The following is a 19,163-nucleotide window of genomic DNA, read 5'->3' on the forward strand; positions in this document are numbered from 1 at the left end:
CATAGGATTAGGGCTTAACATCAGCCACAGTAAAGTCACTTAGCATTTACTGAGTGCTTATTGTGTGCCACACATTGCATTAAGAATTTCATTTTTGTTGTTTGTTGTTCAGTCACTCAATCACGTCCAGCTGTTTGCAACCCTGTGAACTGCTGCATGCCAGGCTTTCCTGTCCTTCACTATCTCCTGGAGAATTTCACTTGCCTTATCTACTTCCACCCTCAACTCTTGAAAGTAGGCAAATTATTATCCTCCTCTCACAGATGAGGAAACTGAAGCTTTGAGAATTAAATGGTCTGCCAAGGTAACAAAGTTAGTGATGACACTGTGTAGCTGAGTAACTATCGACTCCATGGACTGATGCATTAGAATGTATTTCCTCTTATGCAGCTCACCCTTATTAATTTCCTTCCCTCAGTGAACTTGGCTGCTGGGTACTCCTGTTGCAACCCATCCTGTGTGCCATCCTGTTTCTTCTAAAGACATGGTTGTGGATGCTTGTGTGTGTGTTGATATGCAGTGCTGCTACTCCAAGCTGAGCTGCCTGGCATTCACTCCTTGGGTCCTGTGCTTCTTTGCAGGTGAGCCTTCCAGGTGGTCATCTTCGCACTGTGATTGCTGCTGCAAGAACGGCAAGGGTGACAAGGAAGGAGAGAGTGGCACCTCCTGCAACGACCTCTCCACCTCCAGCTGCGACAGCCAGTCTGAGGCCAGCTCTCCCCAGGAGACAGTCATCTGTGGGCCCGTGACACGCCAGACCAACATCCAGACTCTGGACCGTCCCATCAAGAAGGGGCCCGTCCAGCTGATCCAGCAGTCAGAGATGCGACGGAAAAGTGACCTGCTCCGGACTCTGACTTCCGGCTCCAGGGAGTCGAACATGAGTAGCAAAAAAAAAGCTGTTAAGGAAAAGCTGTCAATTGAGGAAGAGCTGGAGAAATGTATCCAGGATTTCCTAAAGATCAAAATTCCAGATAGGTTCCCAGAGAGAAAACACCCTTGGCAATCTGAACTTTTACGGAAGTATCATCTATAGGGGTGGGTGAGGGGGTGGGGGTGGGAGAAGAAACAGAGCGTGTCACCGTTTTGAAATCAACCTGAGAGAAATCCATATTTGAAAAGAGAAAACAACAACTAACAATACACATTTGTTAGAACACAATAGCCCATTGATCTACTACTGCCTGATTACCTAGTTCACCTTAACATGTCAATCCACAGGGTAGATTTCTTTCCAGATGTGGAAGTATAAGAAATTCTCTCTCTTTCTCTTTTTTTTTTTTTGGTTCTTTGTTTGTTTGTTAACTTGGTCCCGTGTGCTGAGTATCTTATCTATAAATGAGAGCCAGCTACATAAGAATAGCTGAGAGGCCTTGGGAATCATTTATCCCAAACTGGGTTTTTCCTCTCCTCTTCTACCTCCCTCCTTTGAATGAGAATTATGGTAGCGATCTGGCCCAGTGCTATAGGTTTGGATTTTTAAATTTTCCTTTTTCCTTTTGTTTATGGGGTAATGGGGGGAAAGTGGCAGATTTTTATGACTTTTCACTCAAATTGATTATGTGCCAGTTTATATTGACTCCGTATGCATGAGTATTTGTGCAACAGAAGCACAACCTAGTATGTATACACACAGAGCACGTGAGCCCAGGGCCCGGGCGTCCTGAGGGGTTGCTCCTGCCCCCGCCAGCGCCCTCTTAGTGTCCTTCAGCCACAGGAGCCTCTGCTGTTTTCTTAAAACCCTTCTGGGAAGATTTCTGAGCCTCTCTTGGCAACATTTCCTTACATCTAATAACCCCCATCATCAGCAAATTGTCATCCTTATTTGGAAAGGAGCACCCTCAGGCTCCCTTTTACTGCACAGCTCTTTCTCAGCACTAGGAGAAGGTGAGAAGAGCTAGTCACACATTCTTTGTATTTTAAAAAATCCAAACATCCGTATCCACAAAAATGACTGCAAAATGACCCCAATTCAGCCTTCTCTACCCTGAGCTGAATTACCTTCCTCCTCTCGATGTTTCTGCCCGTGTTTTAACGGTGTGACCTTTCCACGTGCTCCACGTTAAGTCCTCTGCACCCTGTGTAGTTGTGGCAGGAAGAACAACACACAGTACTTGAATAAGGGTCCAGCCTTTTGTTTTCAGGGGAAATTGTATTTCACGCATGCCCTAATCATTTCTCATAACTTTTTAAAACTACAGTGCTTCCCTGTTACTTCCTGTAGCCAGTTTTGTTTGCCTTTGGCATCTGGGATTTGGCTGTGTCCATACTAGCATTTGGCTCTCACTTCTCTGATGTCTTTGAACAACCCAACTAGATAACTGAAGCTCCGAAATTAAGAGTTGGGCTTTCTAAACAGTCTTTCTTGTTTACATCCTTGACCTGTATGGACACAACCAAAAAGAAACCGTTAATAGCCATCCATCCATGTGACTCTGTATTCTATTAATGTACTCATAGTTTTTTCATTGATTTGTGGTAAATGAAGATTAAAGGGCAAGATTTGACTTTCAGCATTCCTCAAGCATTTCAGTAGGAACTGAAAAAATATTTTTTTTCCATCCTTAATTGTGTGCCAAGAACTAATTTCTTTTTTTTAATTTTGTGTGTGTGGGTATGTGTATTATGTACCACAGGTAATAAAGGCAACTGGATGATGTCTTTGGGAGGGAGACATAGTGACCCATTGCTTCTTTTTGAAATCTTTCATTGATGCACATTATTATGTAAGAGGTATGTCTTGATACTTGTTATTAGTCCCCATTAACATATGGATAGCTTTCTGAATTTTTGTTAATTCTTACCTTCACACCTGGGCAACAGACTCAGCCAATGTGTTCTTGTCCTGATGGTTCAAATGGACTTAACAATTTTGCTAAAGTGAAAAAAGAAAGATCATTTTGGGAGTTATGTTGTAAGACAATTATATTTATGAATTTAAGTGCTGTTTTTTCATACATTAGTATATCAGCAGACATTTGATCTTAACTACAACATAGCTTTGTACAGCCTACCAGTATGTCTTTACTGTTTTCAATGTTTCTTTATACCATTTCATATTGGTCGTATTGGCAATAGAAGATTCTGCAAAGGATCATAGAACTTAATGGGTCAAGAAGTTGAATTTGGTGAAAATATCCCCAAACTCACTTTCCCCAGATGATTCTTATGGTCCTACTGGAAGTTCTGTCAAAGAGTTGGGGGTCTAAATAAAATGGCCAGAGTCCCAACTTTCTTAAATTTCAGACTTGATTGTAATGGCTGCAAGATAGAAAACACACTAGTAAGAATTGGAGAACTAGTAAGATGGCCATCCACTCATTAATCCTAGTACAAACGTACTTTAAATAGGAAATGAAACATTGTAAAAAAATGTTCATGGCATTTCTCTTTTCTTTGACCTGTCTTTTTTTTTCTGTTTAGGCTGTCTTTATACCCCCAGGGCGGGGGGAAAAAAATAAACAGTGGTGGCAAGTCTGTTTAAAGTAATAATAATATTTTAAATCGGGGTCAGCTCAAACCAAATGGTTCATATAGCTGAAACAGCAACAGAGTGTTCATTTGTGTGGTTGTTGGTATGGAAATAACAGTGAAAGTTAGTCATTTAGTCATATCTAACTCTTTGTGACCCCATGGACTGTAGCCTTCCAGGCTCCTTTGTCCACGGAATTTTCCAGGCAAGAATACTGGAGTCAGTGACCATTCCTTTCTCCCGGGGATCTTCCCAACCCAGGGACTGAACCCGGGTCTCCTGCATTGCAGGCAGATTTGTAAACCTGGTCAGTAAAAGTCTCTGCAGAGGCACCAGGTTCATGCACATCTTCAGTCTTATTTTAAGTGGAATTGAAGTGAGGGCTATGTGGCCTGCAACACTGGAAATGAATTCTGGGTAAGTGAACTAGAAGACTAAATGCTATTGTGGCCCTGCACCATGTATCATATTCATTTCCTCAAACTTAAAATAGTTTCAAGAAATTTTAATTCATTTCTGGACAGAACAATATGTAGGGTTTGCTTCTCGAATACTGGTGAGGACTAAGGCTGATTTGAAGAGACTAGAAGCATCAAATGGGTCAAATGAATGAGGAATCATATGCACAGAGACCTTGGAAAATTCTGCCATGTTAAAATCCAGTGAGTCTGTGGAGGTCATTCTCTAAGGTATGTGGGTCTTCTGAAGTCAGAACTATATTTATAAAGTCCTCTGACCCACTATCAAAAAGGGAGTGATCTGTGTTCAGCATGAAAGGGGGAAGACAGGAAAATAAAACTGTTGGATCATGGTGGTAGTGAGCTCTCTCTCCCTCTGCTAAGAAAAAAATTGCATTGAGATGTGGCCGTAAAACAACCAAGTGGCTTCCAAAATATGCACTGATATTATCCTTTGTGCTTGTAGGCACAGTTATCTTCCTGGAAATGCATGCATGGTGAATTACAGTAAAAGGGGAACAATGCACAGATCGTTAGTGTTCCCTTTGTTCTTTATTCCTCCATAGCTATAATATGTCTACTCCCAGCTGATTCATGTGAGGCAGGGGCACATGTATAAAAGGGGAGCCAACAAGGAATTTTTCATGTTTTTTCATTGGTCTTGCTTGATTCATGGGCACCTTGCTTGCTTGATTCACAGACACCTTGATCCACAGCACAAATGTGTACTGTTCACTCTGGGTCCTCTTAGTTGCCATTGCTTGAGCTTTGGGATTAACTTTGCTTCTTAGGGTTAGATTCCTCTCTGCTTATTGCTTTGTTGGTACCTAGCAAAACAGGCTAAAGTGAGACAAAGAAAAGGCATACATGGTGTTTTATAAAACTACTTGACACCAACTCCAAAAATGGGAGACAAACTTTGATTCTCATATATTTTTCTCTGTTACAATTTCAACTTTTCAACTTTGTATTTATCATAGTGGTTTAACCCAGAGCACTTAAACGCTGGTATTTTCTGGCACTTTCTATCATGCAGCGGGACTTGATTAGTCTTGGTCATCTGGATTATCTTTCCTAGAGTTAAGACTCTACATACTTTTAGGAAGAATCCTTTGTCAACCTACACGTGACATAGCAATTTTCGGAGGAAAAATGATGAGAGTTATTTTCCCCCATGACCATGACAGATAAATGTTTTTGCCAACTTGCATGCTGGGTTATAGGGTCAGCATGGGCCGTTTCTCTCTTAATGTCTTGGTATTGTTGGCATCTTGCAATCTTGATGACCCAATTTATTTATTTTCTTTTATATTGTCAAAATAATACACGAGACACAGCATTAGAGTGAGCATTCTGTATTCTGAGTTAAAATGGAGTTAGATGTCATTTGTACAGGACTGTACAATGATTAATATCTGCAGAGAAATTAGACCAAATGAAACCTGCTGAAATGGGTTTGATTTATATTGCCTTCATCATTCTGATTTTAGATGAAATGGTTATTGCTCTCCACCCCTGCTGAAAGAAAAAGAGTGTTAAGCTTTAATAATCACAGCTTTGTGATGCAAGCACAAAGCTACTTTGAAATGTTTTTCTCATCTTGCCATATACACTGGAATGGAGATTCATCCCTCAGTGACCTCCATTGCAGAAGTGTTGGTGGTGTTTTCAGTACTCAGCATGCGGAAAGTCATTTGTAGCGCTTGTAAAAATGCAGATCCCTGACCCTAATCCTGGAAAGTCTAATCCAGAAACGTCAAAGGGGCCAAGGAACCTGCATTTGGGGGTTTTCATCCTTAATGGTTTCTATGGGATGGTCTGTGGACCTTCCTTTGAGAAACTCTGGTGTTTAGGGACTATGCAGAGGTCACCATTACTCTTACTTCCTAGTGGCATTCCCTCTCACTTTTCACAACAGATGAGTCAGAGCATGCATAATTCATTATCTTGAGGGGAAAAAAAAAACACAAAACAAAACGAACCCAAAGAAGAACGTCCTAGGACTAGGGCCGGGCAGATTTCCATAGTTGGTTTGCCCTTTCATCTGTTTGTCACTCATGACCTCCTCTCCATTTTGTGTATGTTTGATGTTTGTACCTTTTTGACTCCAAACTGAAAACCTGCATCACTGTAGTGGTGTGACTGGGTAGATGGGAGCATATCTCTGACTGAGATGTGTCCTAATGATACCCGACAAGGAAAAAAGATAATGCCCTTTTCCAAAGAGAGTTGTTCATCTCTAGGCCCATTTATAGTTTGCATCAGAGGAACCTCAGAGTGATCCATAATTAAATGGAGTGTGTGGTCCCAAAAGGGGTTCCAATAACTGCACATACAAACCACCAAAATGAGTATGGAATGCTGAGTGAATTTAGCCGTATATCATGAAGAAAATCCTGAGTCATTGTACTGCTTACTTTGTCCAATTTGATTCTAGCAATATTAAGAAACCCTCAGAGAGCTGATGACCCTGAACCTCAACATTAACCAAAAATGTAAAGCAAAATCCATAAAGAAGAACACATTTTAAAAAAGAAATAAGGAGTGGATTGAAAAATTTCATTTGTAATTATACGAAGTTCTCAAATTTTTCAGTCAACTCCGACTAGGAGAGATGACTGTACTATAATTATTCAGAAGAAAAAAAACAAATTTGGAGGTTTTCAGGGATCCAGTTGATCCTATCCATATAACAGAGTAACTGGAGAGGTACCAAATTCCCCCCCCGCCCCACTACAATAAATAGAGAATAAATGACTTAAATTCATGCTTGTCATAATCATTAATTAATATTTAAGTAAAAACTACTATCAAAGAAAAGTGAAGAATGGTCAGTGAAACTAATACACTTGAACCATGAATTATTTTGGCCAAGAATTTTTTTTTTAAATCTTAAATTGGATTTAGTTTTCTTTCCCTCCTTTATTTCCCAATGGATCTCTTTATTCCTCAGCTTCCTAAACTTTAAACAATGTTCTTCTTGTTTGTGAAAAAGTTGTATTGTTTATTGAGTAAAGAATTTTTAGTTCCTAGACTATCTTCTTTGCTTTATTTAGGGAATTTACTTTTAAAAGTCTTAAGAAAAATGTGTCCCAGTCCAATGACTATCAAGGGGTTTGTCCTGGAGGAAGGAGGAGGTGATTTTCCTGTTAATCAGCCTTTTAAAAGCACTTAACTGCCAAGTGGAGGATTTAGTAAGTCTCCTCTCTCCAGCGACCTCTTCCATCTTGTCAGTTTATTCTTAGAATTGACCTTTAGCTAATTTACCTGCGTTTGCACAATGAAAATCAACATAACTTCAGACTCTCACTGCTGATGTTGGCTTCATCCATCACAAGTGAAAGAGGATTGATGCATAACTAAGTAGTGGAGGAGAACGGCTTTATAATTGTGTCAGTGTGTGTGTGTGTGTGTGTGTGTGTGTAGGTATACACGTGTACAACTTTTACGTCAGTGTTGGGTTGGTGACTAGTGACCACGGGAACGCTATTCAAGTGCAGGAATATTCAATGCTATTCAAGTCTCTGGTCACAAAGTTTAACAGCTTTTAATTCAGCCCAGTTGTTTGTCTTTACTGTGGGTATGAGTACTTGAGAAGGTTGAGTAAAGCTGGTCTCCTGATACAAAATTCAAACATTACAGATTTCTGGATGAAAATCAAAACTGGTTTTCATTTATATAGTCACTAGAGGCATCATACTCAACTTAAGTATTAATTGCTCAGTCATGTTCAACACTTTGCGATCCCACAGACTGCAGCACACCAGGTTCTTCTGTCATTGGAATTCTCTAGGCAAGAACACTGGAGTGGGTTGCCATTTCCTTCTCCAGGGGATCTTCCCAACCCAGGGATCAAACCCACATCTCCTGCATGGCAGGTGGATTCTTTATCATCTGAGCCACGAGGGAGGAAAGAAAAAGCCTTGACAGCTGAAATATGCATGGAATTCACATTGATCACTAGTAGTTTTTCTCAACTGCAGCCAGTGGTCAGTGGTTTAATTTGTGCGTGAGAGACAGGAACATTTTCAGGAAAGCTTCTGATTTGTGTGGGCTATGTGCATTTAAGGCAGTGACTCTCACCCAGGGGTGATTTTGCACTCTAGGGGACTTTGGGTAGTGCCTGAGGACGTTTTTGATTGTCCTCGCTTGAGAGGTGCTACTAGCACCCAATGAGTAAAAACCAGGGATGCTGCTAAACATCCCACAATGTACAGAACAACCCCCACAACAAAGAATTATCTAACCCTAATGTCAATATGTCCAGAGAAGGTGATGGCACCCCACTCCAGTACTCTTGCCTGCAAAATCCCATGGATGGAGGAGCCCCTAGGCTGCAGTCCATGGGGTCGCTCAGAGTCGGACAGGACTGAGTGACTTCACTTTCACTTTTCACCTTCATGCATTGGAGACGGAAATGGCAACCCACTCCAGTGTTCTTGCCTGGAGAATCCCAGGGACAGGGGAGCCTGGTGGGCTGCTGTCTATGGGGTTGCACAGAGTTGGACATGACTGAAACGACTTAGCAGCAGCAGCAGCAGCAATGTCAATATGTCAGTAGTGCTGAGGCTGAGAAACCCTGAGTACGGGTTGGCTCCAATTTTCCAAGCCATTTTAAACCATGTAGAGAAAGACTTCTGGATCAAGAAATAAGATAAAATGAACAATAATAATTTGTACCACTTGTAATCTGTATAGGCTCTATTTATTATCCTTTTATACAGAAGTGAATACTGAGATTTGAATAGAAATATGTCATTTTTTTTTTCCAGGGTTCCAGTAGTGATGAGACAGGTCTAGGGTCTAAATCTGTCTTCTATTTAAGTCTTTCTCTGCCTCAGAAAAATGATACTTCAGTGAAGTTATCAACCTTAGAACAGGTAAATATGTTTGTTGTGAAGCACTTTGGGAGCATATTCAGTTCATGTGACCCTATTAAGAATGTTTTCCAAGCTGATCAACAATATACAGTAAGGTGGTCTCAGAAATGAAACAAAAGTCAGGGCAAGAGTGCTTAGAACAGGCCAACAGTTTTATCATCTTTTAACTGCTCACTGTGTACTTTGGGTTGAATATCTTCACTAAAGATGATATTTATATCTTAGAAAATATGATCATCAGACTCACACAGATGGCCCCCATGCTCTTGTTTTCAGAGAAACGACAAGTCTAAGCACAGGTCCTGGCTACTGAATCTTATTTTTCCATTTGTATTTACTGACTATGTGAGAGCACAAAACAGGTTTGTATCTTAAGTCATTTGACATTTTTCTTTTAATTTATCAAGCTCACACCCCAGTGACTGAATAAAGGTCCAGTCATTCTACCTCCATTTTATGCAAGGGAAACCGAAGACCAGAGGACTGAAGTCAGACATTCATTTATTCGTGCATTCACTCACTTGTATTTGTTTAATGCATACCATGTTCTGGTCACCACAAGGAGCATTGTAATCTACTAGGGAGTGGACTTGGGATACAGAACTTGAATTCGGATCAAGTTCAAATCCTGGACTAACATTATTTCTGTATGTAGCTCTGATCAACATTTGAGATTTATGGTTTAAATATTAAGTTATGAATAATGTAGACTATAAATTTGTTAGTATGCACCAGAAACTGTACTAGGTGTTCTCTATGCCTTATCTTCTTTAATCCTAGAATAACTTAAAGAGGCAGATGTTGTTACTGTCCTCTTTTTACAGGTGAGGTCATTGAGACTTGGAAAGATAGAGTGGCGCATAGCTTGACAATGCGGAGACAGATTCTCATCTAGGTTTATTAGACTCTGAAGGCTCGCAACCACCTCTGATATGAACTCTTCTCTGTTCTGGATTTCACCTTTGTGTAGCTTCTTCTGGTCTAAGCAAAAGGTAGCCAGGATGATTCTAGCCTGACATTTTTTCTGCAGGTTGTCAGCTATTTTGTGTTTTAAGTTCCACTAGACATGCAAGTCCCTAGGAGATCAAGGAGAAGCAAGTCTGGGGAGAGGGGTACCACGGACTGTACCTGATGGTAAAAATGCTATCAAGGGCTTTGTTTTAGAACAAGTATCTAGTGAGTACTGAGCCCCATCACACCCACAGGAGTCAGATAGCTTCCACGTCAGGAGGTTGGCACCCACGCTGCTGGCTGTGCTGTTTTCAGGAGATCAGAGCAAGTTTCAGGAGAGATAAAATGACTGTCTGCATATGAGTGTGTGTGTGTACATGCATGTGAATGCCATTTTTACCTTTGGGCTTTTTAGACAGTCTCAGTTTTTATTCATGGCAGGTCAGAAATCCAAATATGATTTGACTGCCCCTAGCATCTTATCATTATTGTTCTGAGTTGGAAAAAAGAGGCAGCTAGAGAAAAGAAACTGCACTGAAATATATGACTGTGTACGTGTGTTGAGGAGTGTGTATGTACTTGTATGTTGCGTATGTGTGTTTATGTATAAATTTTGTGTATATATGTATATGTGTACATCTATCTAAATGTATATATATATATCTATACATTTATATATACACATAAACAAATCTTAGTTTGAAACTGTTTGGAATTTTGAGTTTGAAAGACTGATAATTTATTTTTGATTTCCTAGAGAGTCTATAATACTTCTAATTTTCAAAATTCTTTTCCACTATGAGTATATGTATATATCTATGGTATAGAAAATATGATTAGAATACCTAGGTTTAACATTTATGGATGCAAAACCAAACAAAATTATATTTATGGAAATGTCAAGCTTGGAAAAACTGGCTTTCTTATTTGAACCATTTTTGGAATTTCAACCTATGTGTTTTCAGACTTGTTCATTAAACAATAGCACACATACAACCCACCAAATGAACATGATGATGTTTAGGAAGAAACAAATAAGAAAATGTGGGTCTATGATGGAACAAATCCAATGGTTATCATGCCAGTGGTTCTTCACCTACCTATCTATTGGTTAATTTACTATCTTATTGATTTTTCTTTCATCATTCATGGAGGGCCTCTGTGGCATTATATATTTATAGGTAAAGTTAATTATCTGTTTAATTTTTTTAAAAACTATAGTAAATAATTTATAATATGCATATTGTAAATATATACTAAAGCTCAAGGGCACATTGTAATAATAACCAAACATTTTTCTAGACTTCTACAAGTAACCCTTTCAGCCTGATTATACAGATACCAAAATAGTTGCTCAAATAAAGAACAACATAAAGTTAAATGAAATAAAATGTTATTTATTTGTTTTGGCATGGTACATGCATACAACCAAATGACTGAAACTTGAGCTCTTTTAAGGATACAGTAAGTTGCGTTTTCATTCACTGCCATGTGCTTTGCATATTTTGGAGAATATGAAAAGTGTTTTAAGCTGACCTATGCAAAAGAGCTTCCCTGGTGCTCCTTGGGATCAGTTTGTATGCACACAAGACCATACCTTTAGAAACTCAGCCTGGCTCCCAGCCCAGGGCTCAGCTGATGGTCCAAGTACAGAATCCTCCTCCCAGGGACCTGTCAGGCTTGCTCATACAGTCAGAAACATTTGCAAAGCTATCGAGTATGGTCATTCATTTATTTTTCCCCCAGAGGATCCCTGAAGATGTGGTCTTAAAAGCACCAGAAAGAAAATCAATCTTGTAGCAATTACATGTCTTAATTAGGTTTAAGGACACTTGAAGAAGTAATGGTTGTTTCCCCCCCCAAATTTTAGAGCAGAGGAGGAGGTTTAACATCAACCTTGGCTCCAAGTTCTCCTATCATTTTCCTTTCATTCATTTTTATTCTAAAGGAGATTGTTGAATCAAGAGAATTTTGCTTAGAATATTCCGCTTAGTTTAGAAAAGGACAGATTAATTTTTTTTTTATTCTGTAAAACATGAGGGGTGGAAAAGTGGGGGTGCCAAAAACCCCTCATTACCCTGTTTCTGATGTAAGAAAATGGATTCGCTAATTACTGGAGTGGTATCCTACTTAAAACCCAGAAACAGAAACTTAGGGGAGCCCCATTTCAGAGTCCTGTTGAAAGCTGTTAATGGGATATGTTGTAAGTGGGTCACCACTTAGATAAACAATGGCATCTTGCTTCTTTCTCTGATAGGAACTTAGTCTGTAAAATCAAGAATCTTTGTGTTGACTGAAGGAATTGAACTAATGATCTCAGTTGATTTCCTGTTCCCCCTGTCTTTCAGGACTAACAGAGCACTGGATAGAACCTAACAAACATATCATTTGTCCAAATTAAATCGACATGTTTCAATAGTATCAGGACCACTCTCAACATTTATAAAGACTGTTGATTAGGATAGCTGGGTATCTCCGAGTACAGTTTGCCAGGGATTATTAAGCTCCTCTGACATCCATCTTGGGTGCTTGTAAGACAATGTCACCATAGATAGAGGAGTCTGAATTTTGCTGGAACTAATCCTGAGTGGTCATCTACTGGGGCCTTGCTCATGTTACTTTTTCCTGACCTCATTCAAGTGCTTGATGAGTTGGGTTAGTTTGTTGCACATTGATGTATACCAAGTGACACCCACTGAAATTACCTCTTCTCCTTTCCAATGCAGTTCACTTGTACATAAGTATAATGTCAAATTGTTTACAGGTTATTTTTGTGTGTAATTGTGGTAGCAGATTTAGCTCAGACTTTAAAGGAATCTGTTTACTGAATGGTGTTAAAATGAATGTGCTTATTACAGTATAAACATCATTAATTATGGACTCACATGAATGCATGTTTTCATGTCGTCAATTCCCAGCAGCTCGGTTATCCAGCAAAATGTCTGCGGTCTGTGAATAGCAAATATACATAAACTACTGTGATTAATAACTCAGTAACTGTTTCTACCTTGGTATGTAACACTAGATTTCAGCCTGCTGTATTTCTTTCTTACCTATTTGTTTTGCAAGAGAAACATGGTAAAAGATAGCACTACTAGTTGTCCCAATGGAATTGCACATCATTTTGGCAATCGTTGCTCCACCCAAAAGGTAACTGCCTGTGATGGAACAATGGCCCTGAGCAACATATAAATATATACATACATATTTATGTATGCAATATCTACAATGCTAATTACTACCATCTATTCTCACTGCCAATGGAAACAAACTATTTTCTTTGGAATCATTGATGGATATAAAAAGTTTAATTTGCTATTAACTGCTTTCATATTCTGTTTAGTTCTTATAGTATGGTAAATGATACAGGTGCAGTATCAGTATTGTAACATTGTGTGGTGAAAACTACAAAAGTCATTCTGTGGATATATTTTACAAGGCAGACCAGAAACTATATTTCAGATTCTTGTGTGAATATAATTACAGAAATAGGTAACTATTTTTTATGTGTTTGCATAAATGACTCCATTTCATATACATTGTAATTTAGCACCAATCATAATAAATCATTTGGTAACATTTAGTTGTTAGAGATATCTATTTTCAGTATACATGAGAGACTGATGATTCAACATTATTTCACACTAACTCAAGAATTTTAGATGGAAGGTAATTACCATTGCAATTAGTTTATTTCTGGTTTGTTGTGGCAGCTTGCTGGCTTGGGGTACAAAATAAGGAGACTTAATAAGTTGGTTATTTACAATTCTTAGAAAGAGACTGCAGTAAGTTGAGGCCTTGCCACTGCCTCTTCATAATTGGGTGGCCTTATGCTATTTATCAAGCCTCTTTGAACCACCGTTTCCTCATCTGAAAATAGGGAGTAAAAATGATAGACACCTCATAAGGTTCCTGTGAGAATTAAATTAGATAATCCAATCAAAGCATTTTAGCACAGTATCTAGTACATTAAATAGATGCTTAATAAATCCCTATTCATTCTCATTACTGCTATCTAAAATACAGATCTCAAAGAGGAGCTTGGATTTAACAGTCTGAATATATTTCTTTCTTTTTTGTTCCTGTTTAGCCTTTATGGCATTGCCTATAGAGCTAAACATTCAGTATGTTTTCTAATCAAGAGGGAAAATTATACAGGGAGAAAAAGGGAACTCTACAGATTGGGTGCAGGGCTTGAGAAACAATTTAGCCTTCTGCTGCTGTGAAGTATATTCAGCAGAACACTTGTCCCATGATATGTGCCAAAAAAACAAAGGGAATTGGATGATATACAGTTTGGGAAATATAACTTTTTACATATCTTTCTTTTTAATTTTTAAATGCTTTTTATTGAAAATTGAAGCCCTGGGAGTTAGACAGTAAAGGGAGTTTCAAACTTTATTTAACCCAGAATTTCCTAGACTTCTCTCACTGAGGATGCTTCCGAAAATATGAGTCCATATTTTTTGAAAAGCTAATTTAGCCCAGTCCCTCCTTGGGGAGAAAACTGAGACCCAGACAGGGGGAGGGATAAGCTGAAGGTGAGATGATCCTAGGTCTAAACTCCATCTATGGACCCAGGCTAGGATACTTGCACCTAAATCACTCTTAGCTAAATGACTGACAATAGTGATGGCATTGGTCTGAAAAACCCTTCTTAATTCTCATCCTTCCAGTGCAGACCCCAAGTAAAGGGCCACATGAGATACTGAAGGCCGAGCAGGAAAAGCAGGGACACAGCAACCAGGCGTCCTTCCTTAGATGGCGCAGGGACAGACACTCGTCCTGCCTGGGCATTCCAAAGCTTTACTTAGAGATGGTCCCTGCCATGACACAGATGCTGGGCTGGGCCGTCCCTCCACCTACTACTAGGTTAAGAATTTAAATGGACCAAAATGATGGGATGGCTTGGAGGGGAGTTTTCCTATGAATTGGTTTTTTAAGGGTTTTACTTATTTATTTCATTTTTGGCTACAGCGTGCAGCATGCAGGATCTTAGTTCCCCAACCGGGATTGAACCCGCCCATGCCCCTTTCAGTAGAAGTGCAGAGTCCTAACCACTTGACTGCCAGGGAGTTCTCCTCCTATGAATTCTTTAGTGGAAAGCTGGGGGCTTTCCTCCAGAAAACTTGGCGAGAAGACCCCTATGTTGAGAAATTGTGAAGTCGCTGACCCCCACAGCCCCTAACACTGCTTTCATAGAACCCAGGTTTCATCAGGGCAGTCACAAGGATAGAGGCTGCCCCAGTTCTGGAGACATGTGGACAGTGAAGGAGCCACATCACGAGGGAAATCCGGCTGCAGCTGTGATGGACGAGAGACAGCCAAGGGTTTATCACCACTGCCCTGCCCCAGACAACAGGTGAGTTTTCTCTGAAGATCAAGGGCCTGGAGAACACTGCCAGGAGCCTCTGTGAGTGCACGGTGAGGGCTGTGAGTACATGGGTCTGCTCTCTCTGCCGAGTTTGGAGCCCGGGTGGAAAGGAAGGTGTGCCGGGGTGCCCAGTCGGAGCATAGTGATGGTGGATTATGAGAAAGACACCCTCTTGGGCTCTCTGGGGAGACTTGAGGAGTCTGTAGGAGACTTCATCCATCTCAGCACTGAAGTTATGAAGAGTCAGTGAAGGCATACAGCTGCTATCCAAAAGCTTGTCCATCTGACAAATTGAGTTGAGCAGGACTTGATCAGAAGGATCATAGCTTTTGGAATGAGGGCAGTGAAGCAAGGAAAAACATTACCTTCTCAGACAATAGCCATCCTCCCCTCTAATTTCAACCCAAAAGCAGCGTTCCCAGGCCTGCAAAACACCCAGAGCCACGTCAATCTCAGCCCCAATGGCAGCAGCCACTGAGACAAATCACGACAGGTGTTTATCCCAGTAGGGAGGCTGGTAATAGCCCCCAGCCAGGCAGAATACCATCAGCTTCAAATAAGCCAGGCTCACCTTGCAAGGCTCACAAATAACTATGTGTCAGCAGCAAGGGCTCAGGAGGGGCAATGCTCAGAATCCCAGAGAGCTCCCCATGTTACTTAGTCTCAGTAAGCATGTCATGAAAGCACGGGGAAGAAAGTCTGGGCATGAAAACTCCAGCTTCAGCTTGTGTTCCCCTTCCTCCTAACTGTATACACTCCCCCCAGTAGGGTACCAAGAAACGAAACACCCTACATGCTTAAGAAGAAACATTGAGAAGGGTTTCTCTGTGGCTAGATCTGGGCTCAAATCTGTTGTCCCAGACTATGAAATCCCTGGGATGTAAAACAAGTCAATCTGCTGCCTCCGAAACAGAAAATCACAAACCACGTGCATCCTTCACACATATAAAGCTTTTCTCCTCTCCATCTCTCCTGGCCTCTCCACTTCTGCGTCTCTGCATTCTATTCTGTTTGCCCTTTGGATGCCTGATATAGAGAACAAGCATTTTGAATAAAGCACAGCACCTCTTATTTTGCACCCTTACTCCCACTCCCACACTTCTCTCCAGGCCTCAGTTTCCTCATCTGAGCAATAAATGAGGAACCTGGAGGAAACACTTCCATGTACTATTTTCCATCCCTCCTTTCTATGTATTTTTACCTAGGCCTTAGCTGGTCTCCATGAAGGTATGGTTAGGAGGGGAGAAAGAGGACTTTGGTGACTCCCACAGTTGACCATTTGAGATTGTCTTTGAATGAAAGCAGCTGGTTTCCCTAAAAGAGAACAAAGGACAAGGCAATAAATTGGATGCTGGTTTGTACTTTCAAATTTTGTTTTTCCAACATCATTGTGAATGGGTCAACTCTCCTCACCTTTCCCTGACACTGGGGCTCCCAGGAGGTAAAGTGGACACTCTGTGACTCACTTCTTGCATTACCCAGGGCTGTAGCTTTTGTTTCAGCAAGCCCAGTGTCAATTTCTACTTTTCCTTCAGTGTGGATAGAAGGGAAGGGATTGGCAAGCGGGACAAAGACTCAATTAACTGGAGATGGAGACAGGAGTGCCACAGTTGACAGCAAATTGTTCTTTCTCCCTTTGCCCCTGGAAAAGTGTGTCCCTCAATACCTAGAAATAATATACTGTCAGATGTTCTTAAAAATAAGGAGATAGATGCTCTACTCTCTCTGTCATCTGACATTAACAAATGTGACAGCATACGAGCAGGGAAACAGACGTCAGTAACTACCAGGTCTGTGTACCCGAGGGATGTGCGTATGCGCTAAGTTGCTTCAGTTGTGTTGGACTCTTTGTGACCCTATGGACTGTATCCCACCAGCCTCCTCTGTCCATGGGATTCTCCAGGCAAGAATACTAGAGTAGGTTGCCATGCCCTCCTCCAGGGGCTCTTCTTGACCCAGGGCTTGAACCTGTGTCTCTTATGATTCCTGCATTGGCAGGCAGGTTCTTTACTGCTCGTGCCACCTGGGAAGCTGTGAAAGTCAATGAGTAGCATGGTAATTATCCTGATCTACTCTTTAGGAAGCTGATACCTGCAGGTGCCTTTCCAAAGCCCAGTTTCTATGTTCATAATGGGGATTGAGTGCATACTGTCTGTCATTTGGCACCTTGAAGTTTGCAGTGAATATGCATGTTCATCTGAAGTTTTCAAAAGCAGGAGCGAAAGGTTAGGATTTTCTTCTTAAATCTACCCTTTATCACATGGCTCTGTGTAGCTGTTGAGTGCCTTGCATTGATATTTATGAGGTTTTGAGGAAATGCTGGAAATATAACAGAATATAAAAGTTAACAAGGTAACATAGAAAACATCTTCAGTGTAGTTATTTACCATATTTTGTAGTACTCTTTTATTAATAAGTAAATCTCAACCAAAGACAAAAATATACAAGGGATGTCTTCTTGTTTGAATGGGGAAAATGATTGTTTTCTGGTTTATGATGTGCAGGCAATATAGATCCCTATCTTCTTAGTTCCAGGATGGTGAAACCACACAAACAAAAGAGGCCTCTGAAACAGATAAGACCCAGATCCAAGGAAGACAAAGGGCAGTGCTGGAAGCCATCAATATAAAAGTGCTCAGTTCTGAGGATGTTTCTGCAGAAACCATGGGAAATATTATAGAACAGAATGACAGGAGGTCAGACAATTATATCTCCCAGATAAAAGACCTCAGGATGTTTCTCATGGACAAACTTCCCTAACCTAACCTCATGAGCTTTTCCTTCCTCAAGATCTTTCCCTTCCCCTGACACTATAGCTGTTTCTGCTCTGATTGTCTTATTGGAATTTCTCAGAGTAACCTAGAAAAGAGGCAGAAAATAGGCACCAAGGGGTTGGAATGAAATAGCATCCGGGAGGGGAAAGGGAGGGAGGTCTGGAGGCTTGCTTCTCAAAGTATGCCAGGGGTCAAGCAGGACTGGCATCACTGGTGACATGTTAGAACTAAAGACTCTCAGGACTACCCACCCCCACTCCAGCCACACACACCCCTCCTGGATTAGAATCTGAGTTTCAGCAGAACCTGTTTCAAACAGGTACATTACAGTTTGAGAAACACTCGTCTATAAGTTATGGTTGAATGCATAGGGATAGCCTCAGAGGTAAGATACTGAGGGTAAAGGGGTATCAAAGAGGTGGATTGTTCCATGTGTGGCCATGGAATTAGATGATATGGAGACTGTCATGTGGGCAATAAAAATACCACTAGTAAGTGGAATAACACTCTGTGCTTAAATAAAGAAATATTTATTAAGTTTTAAAAATTTATGTTATATAAAAGTTTTCAATATAATAAAAGTTTAGCATCTAAATATAAACAAAAAGAGCAATTAAAGTTAACCATAATTGCAACTATAGCTACAATCATAGTTAACATATTACCCTGTCTGCCACTTTCTTTGTATATGGGCTCGATAAAGGACAGAAATGGTGTGGACCTAACAGAAGCAGAAGATATTAAGAAGAGATGGCAAGAATACACAGAAGAACTGTACAAAAAGATCTTCACGACCCAGATAATCATGATGGTGTGATCACTGACCTAGAGCCAGACATCCTGGAATGTGAAGTCAAGTGGGCCTTAGAAAGCATCACTACAAACAAAGCTAGTGGAGGTGATGGAATTCCAGTTGAGCTATTCCAAATCCTGAAAGATGATGCCGTGAAAGTGTTGCACTCAATATGCCAGCAAATTTGGAAAACTCAGCAGTGGCCACAGGCCTGGAAAAGGTCAGTTTTCATTCCAATCCCAAAGAAAGGCAATGCCAAAGAATGCTCAAACTACCGCACAATTGCACTCATCTCACACGCTAGTAAGTAATGCTCAAAATTCTCCAAGCCAGGCTTCAGCAATATGTGAACCGTGAACTTCCTGATGTTCAAGCTGGTTTTAGAAAAGGCAGAGGAACCAGAGATCAAATTGCCAACATCCACTGGATCATGGAAAAAGCAAGAGAGTTCCAGAAAAGCA

At 40.5% G+C, this 19,163-nt stretch overlaps 1 protein-coding gene across 1 annotated transcript in view; it reads left to right on the plus strand.

The window, feature by feature from the left end:
* The window catches only part of KCTD16 (potassium channel tetramerization domain containing 16), a 321,458-nt gene extending 308,114 nt beyond the window's left edge, over positions 1-13,344 (plus strand). The window contains exon 3 of the mRNA XM_061423854.1: positions 582-13,344. Within this exon, the coding sequence (XP_061279838.1) occupies positions 582-1,036 (455 nt within the window). The 3' untranslated portion in view covers positions 1,037-13,344. The remainder of the gene's footprint in view (positions 1-581) is intronic.
* Positions 13,345-19,163: the final 5,819 nt, after the last annotated feature.

Source organism: Bos javanicus, chromosome 7 (assembly GCF_032452875.1).
Source record: "Bos javanicus breed banteng chromosome 7, ARS-OSU_banteng_1.0, whole genome shotgun sequence".
Lineage (NCBI taxonomy): Eukaryota > Metazoa > Chordata > Mammalia > Artiodactyla > Bovidae > Bos > Bos javanicus.